General features: G+C 42.2%; 2 protein-coding genes and 2 long non-coding RNA genes across 16 annotated transcripts in view; 1 reads left to right on the top strand and 3 right to left on the bottom strand.

The window, feature by feature from the left end:
• The window catches only part of LOC110523075 (protein Hook homolog 3), a 75,820-nt gene extending 64,982 nt beyond the window's left edge, over positions 1–10,838 (bottom strand). For all 8 annotated transcript variants that reach the window (XR_005051609.1, XR_005051610.1, XR_005051611.1 and 5 more), the window contains exons 1-2: positions 10,516–10,838; positions 14–99 (exon numbers count right to left, since the gene is read on the bottom strand). Coding sequence is in view for 3 of the 8 variants with exons in the window: in XM_036976584.1 (XP_036832479.1) it covers positions 14–99; positions 10,516–10,572 (143 nt within the window). In the remaining 5 variants the exon portion in view is untranslated. The remainder of the gene's footprint in view (positions 1–13; positions 100–10,515) is intronic.
• Positions 257–4,414, bottom strand: LOC118964548. Of its 4 annotated transcripts, none has more exons than XR_005051616.1 (3): positions 4,312–4,414; positions 2,586–2,907; positions 257–566 (listed from the first exon to the last, which is right to left on the bottom strand). It is a non-coding gene; the product is annotated as an uncharacterized LOC118964548 (long non-coding RNA). The 4 variants fall into 4 exon arrangements; XR_005051614.1 differs by lacking the exon at positions 4,312–4,414 and adding an exon at positions 2,988–3,274; XR_005051617.1 differs by lacking the exon at positions 4,312–4,414 and adding an exon at positions 3,126–3,139 and having other exon boundaries at positions 2,586–2,905.
• Positions 4,468–4,884, bottom strand: LOC118964551. Its single transcript, XR_005051620.1, has 3 exons — positions 4,620–4,884; positions 4,532–4,577; positions 4,468–4,491 (listed from the first exon to the last, which is right to left on the bottom strand). It is a non-coding gene; the product is annotated as an uncharacterized LOC118964551 (long non-coding RNA).
• LOC110523084 (E3 ubiquitin-protein ligase RNF170) lies at positions 10,807–17,669 on the top strand. Of its 3 annotated transcripts, XM_036976590.1 has the most exons (8): positions 11,125–11,156; positions 11,843–11,918; positions 14,243–14,409; positions 14,616–14,694; positions 15,257–15,368; positions 15,526–15,599; positions 15,878–16,009; positions 17,077–17,669. In XM_036976590.1, the coding sequence occupies exons 3-8, from the start codon at positions 14,267–14,269 to the stop codon at positions 17,344–17,346; spliced, it is 810 nt and encodes a 269-aa protein (XP_036832485.1). In that variant the 5' UTR covers positions 11,125–11,156; positions 11,843–11,918; positions 14,243–14,266; the 3' UTR covers positions 17,347–17,669. The 3 variants fall into 3 exon arrangements, with proteins under 3 accessions (XP_036832486.1, XP_036832484.1, XP_036832485.1); XM_036976591.1 differs by lacking the exons at positions 11,125–11,156; positions 11,843–11,918 and adding an exon at positions 10,807–10,946; XM_036976589.1 differs by lacking the exon at positions 11,843–11,918 and having other exon boundaries at positions 11,003–11,156.
• Positions 17,670–18,214: the final 545 nt, after the last annotated feature.

The raw sequence follows: 18,214 nt of genomic DNA, 5'->3' as shown, positions 1-18,214 counted from the left end.
CACTGACACTCACATTTTTTGTAGGGCCTGGGCCATGACGATCCCACTTGTGAGATCGTCCACTGTCCTGCATGGTGCCTCCAATCCAAACGTCTGGATCTAGATGAAAAAGGACAGAAAAACACAATCATTTCCTGCTATGAAATATTACAGAGATACCCACCGAACCTTAAATGACATTCATCATTACTTGACACCTAGACATCTCCCCTCTTCACAAAGTCTCAAAACATGACCACTGTACATTCCTAACTTCTTTTTTGGAAAAATGGAGTGGAGCTCTACAACGATTAGGTTGAGCCTTGAGGCTACTCTGTCTTCTACCTGATAACATGTTAATATCCAGGGATGACCTCTCTCTATGTTGATAACATGTTAATACTACAGGGATGACCTCTCTCTCTCTATGTTGATAACATGTTAATATCCAGGGATGACCTCTCTCTCTATGTTGATAACATGTTAATATCCAGGGATGACCCCTCTCTCTCTATGTTGATAACATGTTAATATCCAGGGATGACCTCTCTCTATGTTCATAACATGTTAATATCCAGGGATGACCTCTCTCTCTATCTCTCTCTCTATGTTGATAACATGTTAATTCTCCAGGGATGACCTCTCTCTATGTTGATAACATGTTAATATCCAGGGATGACCTCTCTCTCTATGTTGATAACATGTAAATACTCCAGGGATGACCTCTCTCTCTCTATCTCTCTCTCTATGTTGATAACATGTTAATTCTCCAGGGATGACCTCTCTCTATGTTGATAACATGTTAATATCCAGGGATGACCTCTCTCTCTATGTTGATACCATGTTAATATCCAGGGATGACCTCTCTCTCTCTATGTTGATAACATGTTAATATCCAGGGATGACCTCTCTCTCTCTCTCTCCATGTTGACAACATGTTAATATCCAGGGATGACCTCTCTCTCTATGTTGATAACATGTTAATATCCAGGGATGACCCCTCTCTCTATCTCTCTCTCTATGTTGATAACATGTTAATATCCAGGGATGACCTCTCTCTATGTTGATAACATGTTAATTCTCCAGGGATGACCTCTCTCTATGTTGATAACATGTTAATATCCAGGGATGACCTCTCTCTCTCTCTATGTTGATAACATGTTAATATCCAGGGATGACCTCTCTCTATGTTGATAACATGTTAATTCTCCAGGGATGACCTCTCTCTATGTTGATAACATGTTCATATCCAGGGATGACCTCTCTCTCTCTCTCTCTCTATGTTGATAACATGTTAATACTCCAGGGATGACCTCTCTCTCTCTATGTTGATAACATGTTAATATCCAGGGATGACCTCTCTCTATGTTGATAACATGTTAATATCCAGGGATGACCTCTCTCTCTCTCTCTATGTTGATAACATGTTAATATCCAGGGATGACCTCTCTCTTTCTCTATGTTGATAACATGTTAATATCCAGGGATGACCTCTCTCTCTCTCTCTATGTTGATAACATGTTAATATCCAGGGATGACCTCTCTCTATGTTGATAACATGTTAATATCCAGGGATGACCTCTCTCTATGTTGATAACATGTTAATATCCAGGGATGACCTCTCTCTCTCTCTCTATGTTGATAACATGTTAATATCCAGGGATGACCTCTCTCTTTCTCTATGTTGATAACATGTTAATATCCAGGGATGACCTCTCTCTCTCTATGTTGATAACATGTTAATATCCAGGGATGACCTCTCTATGTTCATAACATGTTAATATCCAGGGATGACCTCTCTCTCTCTCTCTATGTTGATAACATGTTAATTTCCAGGGATGACCTCTCTCTCTCTCTCTCTATGTTGATAACATGTTAATATCCAGGGATGACCTCTCTATGTTCATAACATGTTAATATCCAGGGATGACCTCTCTCTCTCTCTATGTTGATAACATGTTAATATCCAGGGATGACCTCTCTCTATGTTGATAACATGTTAATATCCAGGGATGACCTCTCTCTCTCTCTATGTTGATAACATGTTAATATCCAGGGATGACCTCTCTCTCTCTCTATGTTGATAACATGTTAATATCCAGGGATGACCTCTCTCTTTCTCTATGTTGATAACATGTTAATATCCAGGGATGACCTCTCTCTCTCTCTCTATGTTGATAACACGTTAATATCCAGGGATGACCTCTCTCTCTATCTCTCTCTCTATGTTGATAACATGTTAATATCCAGGGATGACCTCTCTCTATGTTGATAACATGTTAATTCTCCAGGGATGACCTCTCTCTATGTTGATAACATGTTAATATCCAGGGATGACCTCTCTCTCTCTCTATGTTGATAACATGTTAATATCCAGGGATGACCTCTCTCTATGTTGATAACATGTTAATATCCAGGGATGACCTCTCTCTCTCTCTCTATGTTGATAACATGTTAATATCCAGGGATGACCTCTCTCTTTCTCTATGTTGATAACATGTTAATATCCAGGGATGACCTCTCTCTCTCTCTCTATGTTGATAACATGTTAATATCCAGGGATGACCTCTCTCTATGTTGATAACATGTTAATATCCAGGGATGACCTCTCTCTATGTTGATAACATGTTAATATCCAGGGATGACCTCTCTCTCTCTCTCTATGTTGATAACATGTTAATATCCAGGGATGACCTCTCTCTTTCTCTATGTTGATAACATGTTAATATCCAGGGATGACCTCTCTCTCTCTCTCTATGTTGATAACATGTTAATATCCAGGGATGACCTCTCTATGTTCATAACATGTTAATATCCAGGGATGACCTCTCTCTCTCTCTCTCTATGTTGATAACATGTTAATATCCAGGGATGACCTCTCTCTCTCTCTCTATGTTGATAACATGTTAATATCCAGGGATGACCTCTCTATGTTCATAACATGTTAATATCCAGGGATGAACTCTCTCTCTCTCTATGTTGATAACATGTTAATATCCAGGGATGACCTCTCTCTATGTTCATAACATGTTAATATCCAGGGATGACCTCTCTCTCTCTCTCTCTCTATGTTGATAACACGTTAATATCCAGGGATGACCTCTCTCTCTCTCTATGTTGATAACATGTTAATATCCAGGGATGACCTCTCTCTATGTTGATAACATGTTCATATCCAGGGATGATCTCTCTCTCTCTCTATGTTGATAACATGTTAATATCCAGGGATGACCTCTCTCTCTCTATGTTGATAACATGTTAATATCCAGGGATGACCTCTCTCTCTCTCTCTATGTTGATAACATGTTAATATCCAGGGATGACCTCTCTCTCTCTCTATGTTGATAACATGTTAATATCCAGGGATGACCTCTCTCTATGTTGATAACATGCTAATATCCAGGGATGACCCTCTCTCTCTCTCTCTCTCTCTCTCTCTCTCTCTCTCTCTCTATGTTGATAACATGTTAATACTCCAGGGATGACCTCTCTATCTCTATGTTGATAACATGTTAATATCCAGGGATGATCTCTCTCTCTCTCTATGTTGATAACATGTTAATATCCAGGGATGACCTCTCTCTTTCTCTATGTTGATAACATGTTAATATCCAGGGATGACCCCTCTCTCTCTATGTTGATAACATGTTAATATCCAGGGATGACCTCTCTCTCTATGTTGATAACATGTTAATATCCAGGGATGACCTCTCTCTCTCTCTATGTTGATAACACGTTAATATCCAGGGATGACCTCTCTCTCTCTATGTTGATAACATGTTAATATCCAGGGATGACCTCTCTCTCTCTCTCTATGTTGATAACACGTTAATATCCAGGGATGACCTCTCTCTCTATGTTGATACCATGTTAATATCCAGGGATGACCTCTCTCTCTCTATGTTGATAACATGTTAATATCCAGGGATGACCTCTCTCTCTCTCTCTCCATGTTGACAACATGTTAATATCCAGGGATGACCTCTCTCTCTCTCTCTATGTTGATAACATGTTAATATCCAGGGATGACCTCTCTCTCTCTATGTTGATAACATGTTAATATCCAGGGATGACCTCTCTCTCCATGTTGACAACATGTTAATATCCAGGGATGACCTCTCTCTCTATGTTGATAACATGTTAATATCCAGGGATGACCTCTCTCTCTCTATGTTGATAACATGTTAATATCCAGGGATGACCTCTCTCTCCATGTTGACAACATGTTAATATCCAGGGATGACCTCTCTCTCTATGTTGATAACATGTTAATATCCAGGGATGACCTCTCTCTCTCTCTATGTTGATAACATGTTAATATCCAGGGATGACCTCTCTCTATGTTGATAACATGTTCATATCCAGGGATGATCTCTCTCTCTCTCTATGTTGATAACATGTTAATATCCAGGGATGACCTCTCTCTCTCTCTATGTTGATAACATGTTAATATCCAGGGATGACCTCTCTCTCTATGTTGATAACATGTTAATATCCAGGGATGACCTCTCTCTCTCTCTATGTTGATAACATGTTAATATCCAGGGATGACCTCTCTCTCTATGTTGATAACATGTTAATATCCAGGGATGACCTCTCTCTCTCTCTATGTTGATAACACGTTAATATCCAGGGATGACCTCTCTCTATGTTCATAACATGTTAATATCCAGGGATGACCTCTCTCTCTCTCTCTCTCTCTATGTTGATAACATGTTAATTCTCCAGGGATGACCTCTCTCTCTCTCTATGTTGATAACACGTTAATATCCAGGGATGACCTCTCTCTATGTTCATAACATGTTAATATCCAGGGATGACCTCTCTCTCTCTCTATGTTGATAACATGTTAATATCCAGGGATGACCTCTCTCTCTCTCTATGTTGATAACATGTTAATATCCAGGGATGACCTCTCTCTCTATGTTGATAACATGTTAATTCTCCAGGGATGACCTCTCTCTCTCTCTATGTTGATAACATGTTAATTATCCAGGGATGACCTCTCTCTATGTTGATAACAGTCATCCATGCCCTTCTGATGACCCAGCAGTGTTGTCACTCTAAATAAACAGACTGAACTCAGCAGAGGAGAGGTTCAAGACATGGATGGTGCCATGGTCAACGCCATAATTACAGTCACACACTCACCTCTGTCCTGAACTGAATGTCTCCAACGAGGAGGTTATTTCCTACATGACTGACCTCCAGGAGACCCTTTTGGGACCGAGACCATTGACCAGCCCAAGAACTACATGTACTTCTGTTCAGTTGAGTGTTTTTGAGATGATCTGCATAATGAAAAGGGCTATATAAACTAAATATATTATTATTACTACCTAGTAAAAGGGTAGGTTAGCCTTTGAGGCTAATATTTAATGTTATAGGCTATGTTTAGGCTGTTTTACATTAAAATACCAAGCGTATATCACTGAATCCTGCTGTACAGGCACACTAAGGTTAAGAGCTATAAATAGTCTACAGACTTACCTCACCACCAAGGATGTGTGGTGACCTACAGCTGCAACCCTGATCAGAGTAGAGGTCTATAGCTGCAACCCTGATCAGAGTCGGACTACTGCTGCAACCCTGATCAGAGTAGGACTACTGCTGCAACCCTGATCAGAGTAGAGGTCTATAGCTGCAACCCTGATCTGAGTAGGACTACTGCTGCAACCCTGATCTGAGTAGGACTACTGCTGCAACCCTGATCTGAGTAGGACTACTGCTGCAACCCTGATCTGAGTAGGACTACTGCTGCAACCCTGATCAGAGTAGGACTACTGCTGCAACCCCGATCAGAGTCGGACTACTGCTGCAACCCCGATCAGAGTATGACTACTGCTGCAACCCCGATCAGAGTATGACTACTGCTGCAACCCTGATCTGAGTAGGACTACTGCTGCAACCCTGATCAGAGTAGGACTACTGCTGCAACCCTGATCAGAGTAGGACTACTGCTGCAACCCTGATCAGAGTAGGACTACTGCTGCAACCCTGATCAGAGTAGGACTACTGCTGCAACCCCGATCAGAGTCGGACTACTGCTGCAACCCCGATCAGAGTATGACTACTGCTGCAACCCTGATCTGAGTAGGACTACTGCTGCAACCCTGATCAGAGTAGGACTACTGCTGCAACCCTGATCAGAGTAGGACTACTGCTGCAACCCTGATCAGAGTAGGACTACTGCTGCAACCCTGATCAGAGTAGGACTACTGCTGCAACCCTGATCAGAGTAGGACTACTGCTGCAACCCTGATCAGAGTAGGACTACTGCTGCAACCCTGATCAGAGTAGGACTACTGCTGCAACCCTCATCAGAGTCAGAGGCCTACAGCTGCAACCCTGATCAGAGTAGGACTACTGCTGCAACCCTGATCAGAGTAGGACTACTGCTGCAACCCTGATCAGAGTCAGAGGCCTACTGCTGCAACCCTGATCAGAGTAGGACTACTGCTGCAACCCCGATCAGAGTCAGAGGCCTACAGCTGCAACCCTGATCAGAGTAGGACTACTGCTGCAACCCATATCAGAGTAGAGGTCTATAGCTGAACCCTGATCAGAGCAGAGGCCTACAGCTGCAACCCTGATCAGAGCAGAGGCCTACAGCTGCAACCCTGATCAGAGCAGAGGCCTACAGCTGAACCCTGATCAGAGTGTCACTGCAGGCTGCTGCTCCAGGCTTGGAAATGTAGGAAGGTTCAAATAAATATTGGTTGTTTATATTGGAGAAGAAAATACCTGAAGACATTTAGACAAATTCTCTACTTTCTGCATCCTTCTCTGGTCGTTTACAAGTCACAGAGCACGGGTTGTCATTTTACCACTACCTTCCTTTGACAATTAGACAGGCTTGAAAAAGACTACAGTTTTCTTTTGATTAGGCAGCCCTTTTCATAGTTTCCCACAAATGAAAGCAATCAAGGCGATTTGTCATCAACTAAGGTTGCATTAAACTGCAGTTACAACAGTCATTTAAAAAGACAGGAAAGATACGGTAAACAGATCAGAAAGAGAATCGACTACCGTGTGAACATCTCTCACATTTCATGTGTGTACTGTGCAGATGATGTGCTTATGAGAGATGTGTTAAGGCGTAACCCTAATCCTGATCTATCAGATGTGACAATCGTCAGGGCCATTAGCTAGGCTGTTCACACACACACACACACACACGTCACACCTCTCTCTGTACTGCTACTTATGAAAAATGGCTTTGCGTGAGGAGGGAGAACAATTAACTAAATGTCAAACTCAACTGCCACTTTCAAACCTTCCACAGCTACTGAATGAAATTCTGGCCACTTTGGCAAATAAATATTACTGAACTAAACCAGCTTATGAACCGTAATCGTTTTATGTGATAAAGAAGATAATTTGCCGCTTATGTTTTGGTGGTCAGTGATTAGTTTAATAATATTGTGTATTTGAATACATAGCGGTCTGTGTGGAGTAGCATAGAGGCGATGAGCGACCGCCAGCTGGCCTGGCTAGAAGACCCCGTCACAGTTGATGTTGACAAAGCTGCTGTTGGGTTTTTAAATGTAGCCCCTCACATGCGAGTTAGGAAACCCTACCCTGCCCGTGACTCTGTGTACTAACAGAGGCAAAGGTTGCGCCAGGAACACCGGTCAGCAGAGCAGGATCCCACCGTCGCCTCATAAACAATGTCCACTCCGAGAAACACGAAGTGGTACAAGGTCCATCGACCTTCTTATGAAATAAAGCCAACTCCGACGGATCAAATCCTAATTCATCTTCTAATCTTTAAAAAAAACACACAAAAAAACATCTGTCTATGTAAAAATAACCACCAAAGCCCCTGGGGACTCAAGGAGACTATTTTTACCATCTGTTTGTGATGGAAATAAGACACGGGATGGTTTTTCATTACCGTCAAAAACTATTTCTTTAAAGTTAAAAAAGAAATAAAAATACATTGGAATATTTGTTAGCTACTTTTCAGTAAATACCTTTCACTCAACTTGTGCAATACTTTTAGGATATAAAGCAGATTGCATTCTTCATATCACCTGTCACATTAAGCTTACAGGTAAGATCCCAGTCACGTGGCGTTTGTTTACAAGCTCACAACCAGAGAAAACCAGAGCCTTGTGAGTCCCTCACTGTTGTGCAGCACGGACCAATGAATCTAGTTACAGTATGGAATTCACAACTCAATGTTGGCCAGCTAGATATGTCATAACTATTAAGTTAACTGTCTAAAATGTGCTAAATGCTGCATTTGGTTTGCTCATTTAGTAGCTAGTTATCTAGCTAGCTAGTTAGCTAAGTGGTTAGTTATCTAGCTAGCTAGTTAGCTAAGTGGTTAGTTATCTAGCTAGCTAGCTAGCTAGCTAGCTAGCTAAGTGGTTAGTTATCTAGCTAGCTAGGTGGTTAGTTATCTAGCTAGCTAGCTAGCTAAGTGGTTAGTAATCTAACTAAAGAGGCCCTTCTACTGACTGAAAAACACCAAAAGAAAGATGCTCAGGGTCCCTGCTCATCTGCGTGAACGTGCCTTAGGCATGCTGCAAGGAGGCATGAGGACTGCAGATGTGGCCAGGGCAATAAATTGCAATGTCCGTACTGAGACGCCTAAGAGAGCGCTACCGGGAGACAGGATGGACAGCTGATCGTCCTTGCAGTGGCAGACCACATGTAACAACACTTGCACAGGATTTGTACATCTGAACATCACACCTGCGGCACAGGTACAGGATGTCAACAACAACTGCCTGAGTTACACCAGGAATGCAGAATCACACCATCAGTGCTCAGACTGTCCACAATAGGCTGAGAGAGACTGGACTGAGGGCTTGTAGGCCTGTTGTAAGGCAGGTGCTCACCAGACATCACCGACAACAACGTCGCATGGGCACAAACCCACCGTCGCTCGACCAGACAGGACTGGCAAAAAGTGTCTCACCAGGGGTGATGGTTGGATTCGCGTTTATCTGTCGAAGGAATGAGCGTTACATTGAGGCCTGTACTCTGGAGCGGGATTGATTTGGAGGTGGAGGGTCCGTCATGGTCTGGGGCGGTGTCACAGCATCATCGGACTGAGCTTGTTGTCATTGCAAGCAATCTTAACGCTGTGTGTTACAGGGAAGGCATCCTCCCCCCCTCATGTGGTACCCTTCCTGCAGGCTCATCCTGACATGACCCTCCAGCATGACAATGCCACCAGCCATACTGCTCATTCTGTGCGTGATTCCCTGCAAGACAGGAATGTCAGTGTTCTGCCATGGCCAACGAAGAGCCCGGATCTCAATCCCATTGAGCACGTCTGGGACCTGTTGGATCGGAGGGTGAGGGCTAGGGCCATTCCCCCCAGAAATGTCCGGGAACTTGCAGGTGCCTTGGTGGAAGAGTGGGTTAACATCTCACAGCAAGAACGGGCAAATTTGGTGCAGTCCATGAGGAGGAGATGCAATGCAGTACTTAATGCAGCTGGTGGCCACACCAGTTACTTTTGATTTTCACCCCCCCCCCCCCAAACTAATAGTGTCATATAAAGTGCTAGTGGATTTATATTCAGAAGCAAAGTAAAAACAGCATCGTTGACATCAACATAGTACACATAAGAGCATGTGCTGTATTGAACATGCAGACTGAACACTAGAGAGTCCTGGTCAAGGAACAACAAATGCACACCTTGAGTGACTCAAGGGAGATGAGATGACTTAAGTAGCGTAGTAAACGATAACTATTGGACGTTACACAAGGCGAATCACCTTTAACAAAGGAAATACCATTATATTAGGTAAATTAAAAACCCAAACCGGTCCGTGCATCAATACTGGTATATCATAAAATACGGTATACCACCCAGCCCTAAAACGCTATCACTATGTACTGGTTTTAATATCGATGGTTAAATTAGGCGAAAAGGAGACTGGAGTGCCACTAAGGTAAGAGTTAGGGTTATGGTTAAGGTAAGGACTATGGTTAGGGTTAGGGACGTCCCAAGGATCCGTGATGGCATCACCAACCATATGTTACAACGCTTGTTTACGGAAGACAGAGGTGAATACTGTGCTAATTATGTATCTGAGTCTCTGAACACCTGTGTGTAACCGAAGGCAATACACCAGAAAAGTGCTCTAATTGAAGAATACTTTCGGATTCAACTGTGTTAATCCCGGTAAAAAAAATTAAACAAATGTTTTTTTTAACAGTGTACAGTAAGTATTGTTTATTTTTTTTGCATTGTGAAATTATTTTTGATTTGATGTGAACGCAGATGGATTTATGTTTCTAAACCCATATCACAAGCGATGATTATTAACGTTTCTAAACGTTAAAACAGAGCTCACATGGAGCCATCTGTCCGCAGTACCATCATCAACTGAGAACCCAAAGGGACCGGCTGTAGAGCCGCCTTGGGCTCCTGAAAACTCGGGTTGGGCTTCGCTAGACGACTACGTTTGGCATTACAACGCAATCTAGTTAGTTCAATTTCGTCTCACAATTGTTCATCAAATCCGAGTTGAATTATTATCGGCGACCAAAGATAATACATTTGATACGTACCCATGTTAAAAGGCTGTCGCACAGTTCAACTCGATCCACAGAATTCAAGGTACTCATCGTATTTGTAGTTCAATTTAATCCACAGAGATCGCTCTTATTTATCAGAAAAAAATGACTAGACAGTCGGCTCGGCGAAATCAACAACACGTCTGATCAACTGGATTAAACAAAACGAGGATTTATTTCGACGAAAAACGCTACTCGGTTTCCCGACAGGATAGATACGGTCCCACCGCCTCTTTTCACGTATAGAAACACATACAGCGTCGAATATAAAAAGGTTATTTTATCAGTAAACAGTCACGTTGAGACACATCCACCGGTCTATCCTCTTCTGTCAGGCGTTTTTCCAACCAGCTGGGGGGAAAAGATGCCACCCTTTTTTGGACCGAAGCTCCGAGCCTGAATAAGATCAACCGTCTTTTATCAAAGTTAGTAAATTCTGAATCCCTCTCAATCATTAAATAATCGTAAGCATATAGAAAAAAGTACAAATAAATATCAAATAACTTATTCCAAGAACATTTGAATAAATACATCGGGTTGAATTTAGTGCAGGCAGTACTTGGGACGCCAAAGCTACGTAGGCTAGAAAAAAGGACCCCTGTAAGAACATGAAAGTGGAGCAACTAATTAAAAGGGTGAGACTTTTAGCTTGTAGCAGATGTATTTTACCCTATTTGCAGTCTTATTGTCCATAGTTAAAACATGCGACAGATATAAATGACATGTAACTAACTATACCTCTGTGTTGTATGGTCTGTAGCTAGTTATATTTAGATATAATTGACATGTAACTATACCTCTGTGTTGTATGGTCTGTAGCTAGTTATGTTTAGATATAATTGACATGTAACTATACCTCTGTGTTGTAAGGTCTGTAGCTAGTTATATTTAGATATAATTGAGATGTAACTATACCTCTGTGTTGTATGGTCTGTAGCTAGTTATATTTAGATATAATTTACATGTAACTATACCTCTGTGTTGTATGGTCTGTAGCTAGTTCCTTTTAGATATAATTCACATGTAACTATAACTCTGTGTTGTATGGTCTGTAGCTAGTTCCATTTAGATATAATTGAGATGTAACTATAACTCTGTGTTGTATGGTCTGTAGCTAGTAGCTAGTCCATGTAACTATACCTCTGTGTTGTATGGTCTGTAGCTAGTTATATTTAGATATAACTGTGTTGTATGGTCTGTAGCTAGTTATATTTAGATATAACTCTGTGTTGTATGGTCTGTAGCTAGCCCTTGAGTTCTCAACTGAAGGTATGGACCACAGTTCAATCAATTAACTACAGTATCCACGCTCTTATTTCAGGGTTTAGAAAATGTATTAATCCTCGCTAGCGATATGTCATTTTCTGGGGGCGACCAGACCAAATTCATATAGACATGTAAGTTATTGATCCGTCGTTGTGGTTGAACGCAGGTCTAAGAAGCGGTTGATATGTTATATGTGCGCTATTTCTACGGTTCACGTTACTTTTCTGAGGCTTTTTTACTTTAGGTTTTTGTACACCGGCTGAAAATACTTTTTTATTTTAAAGGACAAGCTATTTCACAGCGTTTTAAATGGTTCTCTACACTGTCTTGCTTGTCACAGGCGAGCTATTTAGATTTTCTTTGCAACCAGGAAATGGCGGAGCGATTTCTGCGTTATGCACCTTTTCACTTTCATATACAGTACCAGTCAAATGTTTGGACACGTCTATTCATTCAAGGGTTTATTTCTTTTGACTATTTTATACATTGTAGAAAAGTAGTGAAGATATCAAAACTATGAAATAACACATGTAGCAACCAAAAAAGTGTCAAACAAATCAATATCTTTTATAGTCACCATTTGCCTTGACCGCTTTGCACACTCTTGGCATTCTCTCAACCAGCTTTATGAGGAATGTTTTTCCAACATTCTTGAAGGAGTTCCTACATATGCTGAGCACTTGTTGGCTGCTTTTCCTTCACTCTGTTGTCCAACTCATCCCAAACTATCTCAATTGGGTTGAGGTCGGGTGATTGTGGAGGCCAGGTCATCTGATGCAGCACTCCATCACTCTCCTTCTTGGTCAAATAGCCCTTACATAGCCTGGAGGTGTGTTGGGTCATTGTCCTGTTGAAAAACAAATGTTAGTCCCAGTAACCTGAAAGGTTGCTGGATCGAATCTGCGAGCTGACCAAGTAAGAAATCTGCCGTTCTGCCCTTGAACAAGGCATTTAACCCCCTGTTCCCTGGTAGGTTGGCATTGTAAATAAGAATTTGTTCTTAACTGGCTTGCCAAGTAAAAAAATAAATGTGCAAACCAGATGGGATGCCGTATCGCTGCAGAATGATGTGGTAGCCATGCTGTGTTAAGTGTGCCTTGAATTCTAAATAAATCACAGACAGTGTCACCAGCAAAGCACCACCACCTCCATGCTTCATGGTGGGAACCACACATGCAGAGATTATCCGTTCACCTACTCTGCGTCTCACAAAGACATGGTGGTTGGAACCAAAAATCTCAAATTTGGACAGATTTCCACCTGTCTAATGTCCAATGCTTGTGTTTTTTGGCACAAGTGAGTCTCTTCTTATTGTTGGTGTCCTTTAGTAGTGGTTTCTTTGTAGCAATTCAACCATGAAGGCCTGATTCACACGGTCTCCTCTGAACAGTTGATGTTGAGATGTGTCTGTTACTTGAACTCTGTGAAGCATTTATTTAGCCTGCAATCTGAGGTGCAGTTAACTCTAATGAACTTATCCTCTGCAGCAGAGGTAACTCTGGGTCTTCCATTCCTGTGGCGGTCCTCATGAGAGACAGTTAACTCTAATGACCTTATCCTCTGCAGCAGAGGTAACTCTGGGTCTTCCTGTCCTGTGGCGGTCCTCATGAGAGCCAGTTTCATCACAGCGCTTGATGGTTTTTGCGACTGAACTTGAAGAAACTTTCAAAGTTCTTAATGTTCCTTATTGACTGACCTTCATGTCTTTAAAGTAATGATGGACTGTCGTTTCTCTTTGCTTATTTGAGCTGTTCTTGCCATAATATGGACTTGGTCTTTTACCAAATAGGCCTATCTTCTGTATACCCCCCATTTCACAACTGATTGGCTCAAATGCATTAAGAAAGGAAGAAATTCCACAAATTAATATTTTTACGCATGGCAAACCTGTAAATTGAATTGCATTCCAGGTGACTACTTGGTGAAGCTGGTTGAGAGAATGCCAAGAGTGTGCGAAGCTGTCATCAAGGCAAAGGGTGGCTACTTTGAAGAATCTCAAATATAAAATATATTTTGTTTTAACTTTTTTTTATTATTTTATTTTTTATTACATGATTCCATGTGTATTATTTCATAGTTTTGATGTCTTCACTATTATTCTACAATTTTAGAAAATAGTTTTTAAAAAAAATAACACTTTCAAATACAAAATTTGCTGTGCGAAGTGACGACCTCGGAAATGAGACATCCTCTCACTTTGCTTTTCCATTGGGCTGTTCCTTATTTCCTCCGTTTCTCAAAAATACAACTTTCCTAAACTACCTACACTAAGTATATATTTTGTGTTTGATAACTTTCTCATAAGTGAGATATTTTTAAGTTTCAAATGTTTCCAAAACTGCGTCGCGTGTGAGCGGTGCATATTTGCGTTTTAGAACTGGCATTTCCCCTCAGAAAGCTAAAAGGGAATGTCCAATGGCAGAATGGCCGACATGTACTCTCTGTTCTAACCCAGGTCTGTAGGATATGATTAAGTGGCATGGATGAAAACAATGGAAATGGGGAAGTGGACTATTTGCTGCAAGTTGAAGACTCAATCATAGAAGGAGTCAGCAACCCGGTCTTGTTTGTGGTCGTTCTCAGTGTCACGTTCCTGTGTGGACTGGTAACTCTGCTCTGCAGGTAGGCCTGTTGTACTTCTATTCACAGCCTATGGGAATGGTGATGTTTTTGAAACCTGTTATTTAGCTTTTTTTTTATGTTTGAGTTTCCTGTTTTTGTTTTTAACTGATATGCCAGTGAACGTTCTTGTTAGTAAGTTGTTTTCTAATATCCTGAAAGAAAGTGTTTTTTTTTTCTTTCTTCATTCTACTCACGTCGACCTGCAGAAATGAGCAGCAGAACATCCACCCAGAGAACCAGGAACACGTTCGTGCCGTCCGACAGCAGCTGCAGTCTGACTCGCAGGTGAGAAGATGTTACAATGACTGCTCCCGTGTCCAGCGTCTTGTTACTTCCTTCTCCTTGAAAGTATCACACAACACCCTTTAAAAAATAAATCTCAAATCAAAGTTTATTGCTCACGTTTTACAGGATACAGGGTGTAAACGGTGCTGTGAAATGCTTAATTTACTAGCTCTCCCTCAAAAGTGCAATACACTCTCTTCCTCTCTTACTCTCTCCTCTCTCTCTCTATTCCCCCCTCTCTCTCTCTCTTCCCCCCTCTCTCTCTCTCTTCCCCCCTCTCTCTCTCTCTTCCCCCCTCTCTCTCTCTCTCTCTCTCTCTTCCCCCCTCTCTCTCTCTCTTCCCCCCTCTCTCTCTCTCCCCCTCTCTCTCTCTCCCCCTCTCTCCTCTCTCCCTCTCTCCCTCTCTCTTCTCTCTTCTCTCTTCTCTCTTCTCTCTCCTCTCTCTCTCTCTCTCTCTCTCTCTCTCTCTCTCTCTCTCTCTCTCTCTCTCTCTCTCTCTCTCTCTCTCTCTCTCTCTCTCTCTCCCCCGCCCCCCCCTCTCTCTCTCTCCCCCCTCTCTCAGGAAGGTGAACCAACAGAGCCCAGGCAGCAGTTCTATACAGACATGTCCTGTCCAGTGTGTCTACAGCAGGCCGTGCTGCCTGTGGAAACCAACTGCGGACATCTCTTCTGTGGTTAGTGGGACCATATGTTTAAATACGTCATTAGGGTCTGTCGTGCTCTGTCTTTTCGACTAAGAAGAAGGAATCTGAACTAGCTACAATAAAACTGATATAGCCGTTGGATAGATGCATTCAGTGGATATAAACACATTTTTGTTGTATTTTCAAGGTTCTTGTATAATTGCATATTGGCGATATGGGACATGGCTTGGTGCTATCAACTGTCCCATCTGCAGACAAATGGTAAGACGTCTTCAAATACCTATTATAACTTGTGTTTACTGTCAATACATAGTAATACTACTCGTACATAGTGCTGAAGTTGCTACTATACTCTTGCTATGTTCTCATTTTGATTCTTAAATAAAAGGAAAATAACATTTTCAAGACAGTTATTGCACAGTACTGCAGTTGTTCTTGGTGCACTGACCCCTCTACCCTGACCCCTCTACCCTGACCCCTCTACCCTGACCCCTCTACCCTGACCCCTCTACCCTGACCCCTCTACCCTATGTGAACAGGTGACCCTGCTGTTCCCTCTCTTTCATGAGCATGCCGCCCCTCAGCAGGTACAGGATGGAACGGTTGAACCGCTCCTCATTCTCCGGGATCTCAACGACTACAACCGCAGGTTCTCAGGACAACCCAGATCGGTATGTATTTCAAATCCAATGTTTATTTGTCACATGCGCAGAATACAACAGTGAACAGTGATCTTAGTGAAATGCTTACTTTGTCTTATGCAGTCAGAGACTGATTGTCTGAGTGATTGATACATGTGTATGTGAGGGTCAATTCTCTCCCTGCGGAATAGTTAAATCGATATTTATTGAAAGCAGAGTTGGCCGCAAATACTCCTCACATTGAAATGCTTTGGGCTTGTTTCTCAGACCCTGAATCCCATCTCAATAGCCTATTAATGGATGATAGGCTTTACTGAAGTTGTGAGACGTTGCCAGCCAAGAAATTGAGATGCAGCATTCCATTGTGAGATACAGCTTTAGATTGCAGATAGATGGGCCTAGTACACGGTTCTGACTCGGTCTGCATGTTGGCTGACCTGCCTGTACTGTGTCCCTCTCTCTCCGTCCCTCGCTAGCTCCATGTGTTTGTGTTCTCGGAAGTACGGAAACTAACCCGTCTCCTCCGTTCCAAAAACACTGAATCTTTAGGAGTCCATTCCTAGCCGACTCGAATCTTGACACTCAGAAATGGGAGTCGACACCAGGAGTCGAGGAGTCAATGATTTTGGAGTCGACTCTCCACAACTACGAAATCGTCGTTAACAGTTAGGAAAATGTCAGAGAAAGGCAAGCGACAGCCGTGAAGTCCTGTATGACAATACTTTGAGAAGTTAAATGCTACCTTTTTGAGATGGAATTCATATACTGTAATGGTAGTACTGGTACTTCATATAACCATCTGAAAGAGACCAACTTGAGACTCTAAACGTTGTTGGCAGTAGTACAGCTGCATTGTGAATTCACATACCGTAATGGTAGTACTGGTACAATGCTTAACCATCTGAAAGAGACCAACTCTAAACGTTGTTGGCAGTAGTACAGCTGCATTGTGAATTCACATGGAATTTTATGATTTTTTTCTTTTTGGGAAACCGATAATATAAGAAAATGGCAGTTTAAAATGTGAGGAGAAATTGGCCATTTGTCACATCCTTAGTATTAATGTCGTTACACTAAATCCTTTTCTCCCATCTCAGCTGATGGACCGGCTGCGTGACGTCCCCACGTTGCTGCGCCACCTCTTCAGGGAGATGTTCTCCGTAGGGGGCCTGTTCTGGATGTTCCGTATCCGTATCCTGCTGTGTCTGATCGGGGCTCTGACCTACCTGATCTCCCCTCTGGACTTCATCCCCGAGGCTCTGTTCGGTCTGCTAGGCTTCCTGGACGACTTCTTCATCATCCTGCTTCTGTTCATCTATATCTCTATCATGTATAGAGAGGTGGTGACCCAGAGACTGGCAGGGTGATGACACCCGTTCAGTTCGGCTGCGGGGAAATTTGATTGTGATGCAGGAGCCAGGAGGACAATATATGCCGTGGACATAGTTACTGATCGTCGCTTAGCTTCAGGTCAAAGACACAGTGAGAGGGCTCTGTTGCTTTGGACAGGAGTTCCATCATGCAGAAGTGAGGGGACTAGTTAACGGGTCTGTTGGCAAAAATGGTTCTTATTGGCAGGTTGTTATTTCATCAGCTGATGTAATCCTATTGAATATGCTAATCTAAAATGTGTGTGTGTGTGTGTGTGAGACGGGGCTGGGACAATAAACGGATAATTACTGACATTGCATTCCTCTTATGTTGTTGGACATATTTTTTTGTTATTTTGCTACACATTCCTGTCGATTTGTTCTAAAAACCATTTTGTTTGGTCAACAGTAATAGCCTATGAATTTAGTTTATTCCTGCTATCAAAGTATCTGCCTGTTGCTGTTTCGCTTTCGGCTGCTCTCTAGCTTCCTCTCCCCACTGCATAGGGAGGAGGGAGCCACGCATTCTGAGAAGCACAAGCGTATGACCTTTGGGGGGGGGGGGGGGTAAAAATAAAATTGCAAGGGTGAAAAATACAGCAACTACTCTTCTAGTTACAGAGAGGAGTCACTGCTTTTTTTTGTAAGTATATTTTATTTTCACCTCTTAATGTTGAGTTCATGGCACCAGTTTACAACCGGAGCTTTAGTATGGTTTTGATGCGCCTCGGAGGAGAGAGATCCAATTTTGTAGTGAATAGGCCTACTTTAAGTAGCTTTAGGCGTAGTTGCTGGAATCGAAGGAAACTTGGAGGACATTGGACTTAAAAAATTTGAGTGATTTTAGTCAATTAGCCAACATATC

The sequence above is a fragment of the Oncorhynchus mykiss genome, chromosome 5, assembly GCF_013265735.2.
Source record: "Oncorhynchus mykiss isolate Arlee chromosome 5, USDA_OmykA_1.1, whole genome shotgun sequence".
Lineage (NCBI taxonomy): Eukaryota > Metazoa > Chordata > Actinopteri > Salmoniformes > Salmonidae > Oncorhynchus > Oncorhynchus mykiss.
Note: the sequence above shows the minus strand (reverse complement) of the source record. Positions and strands in the feature narration are given on the sequence as shown.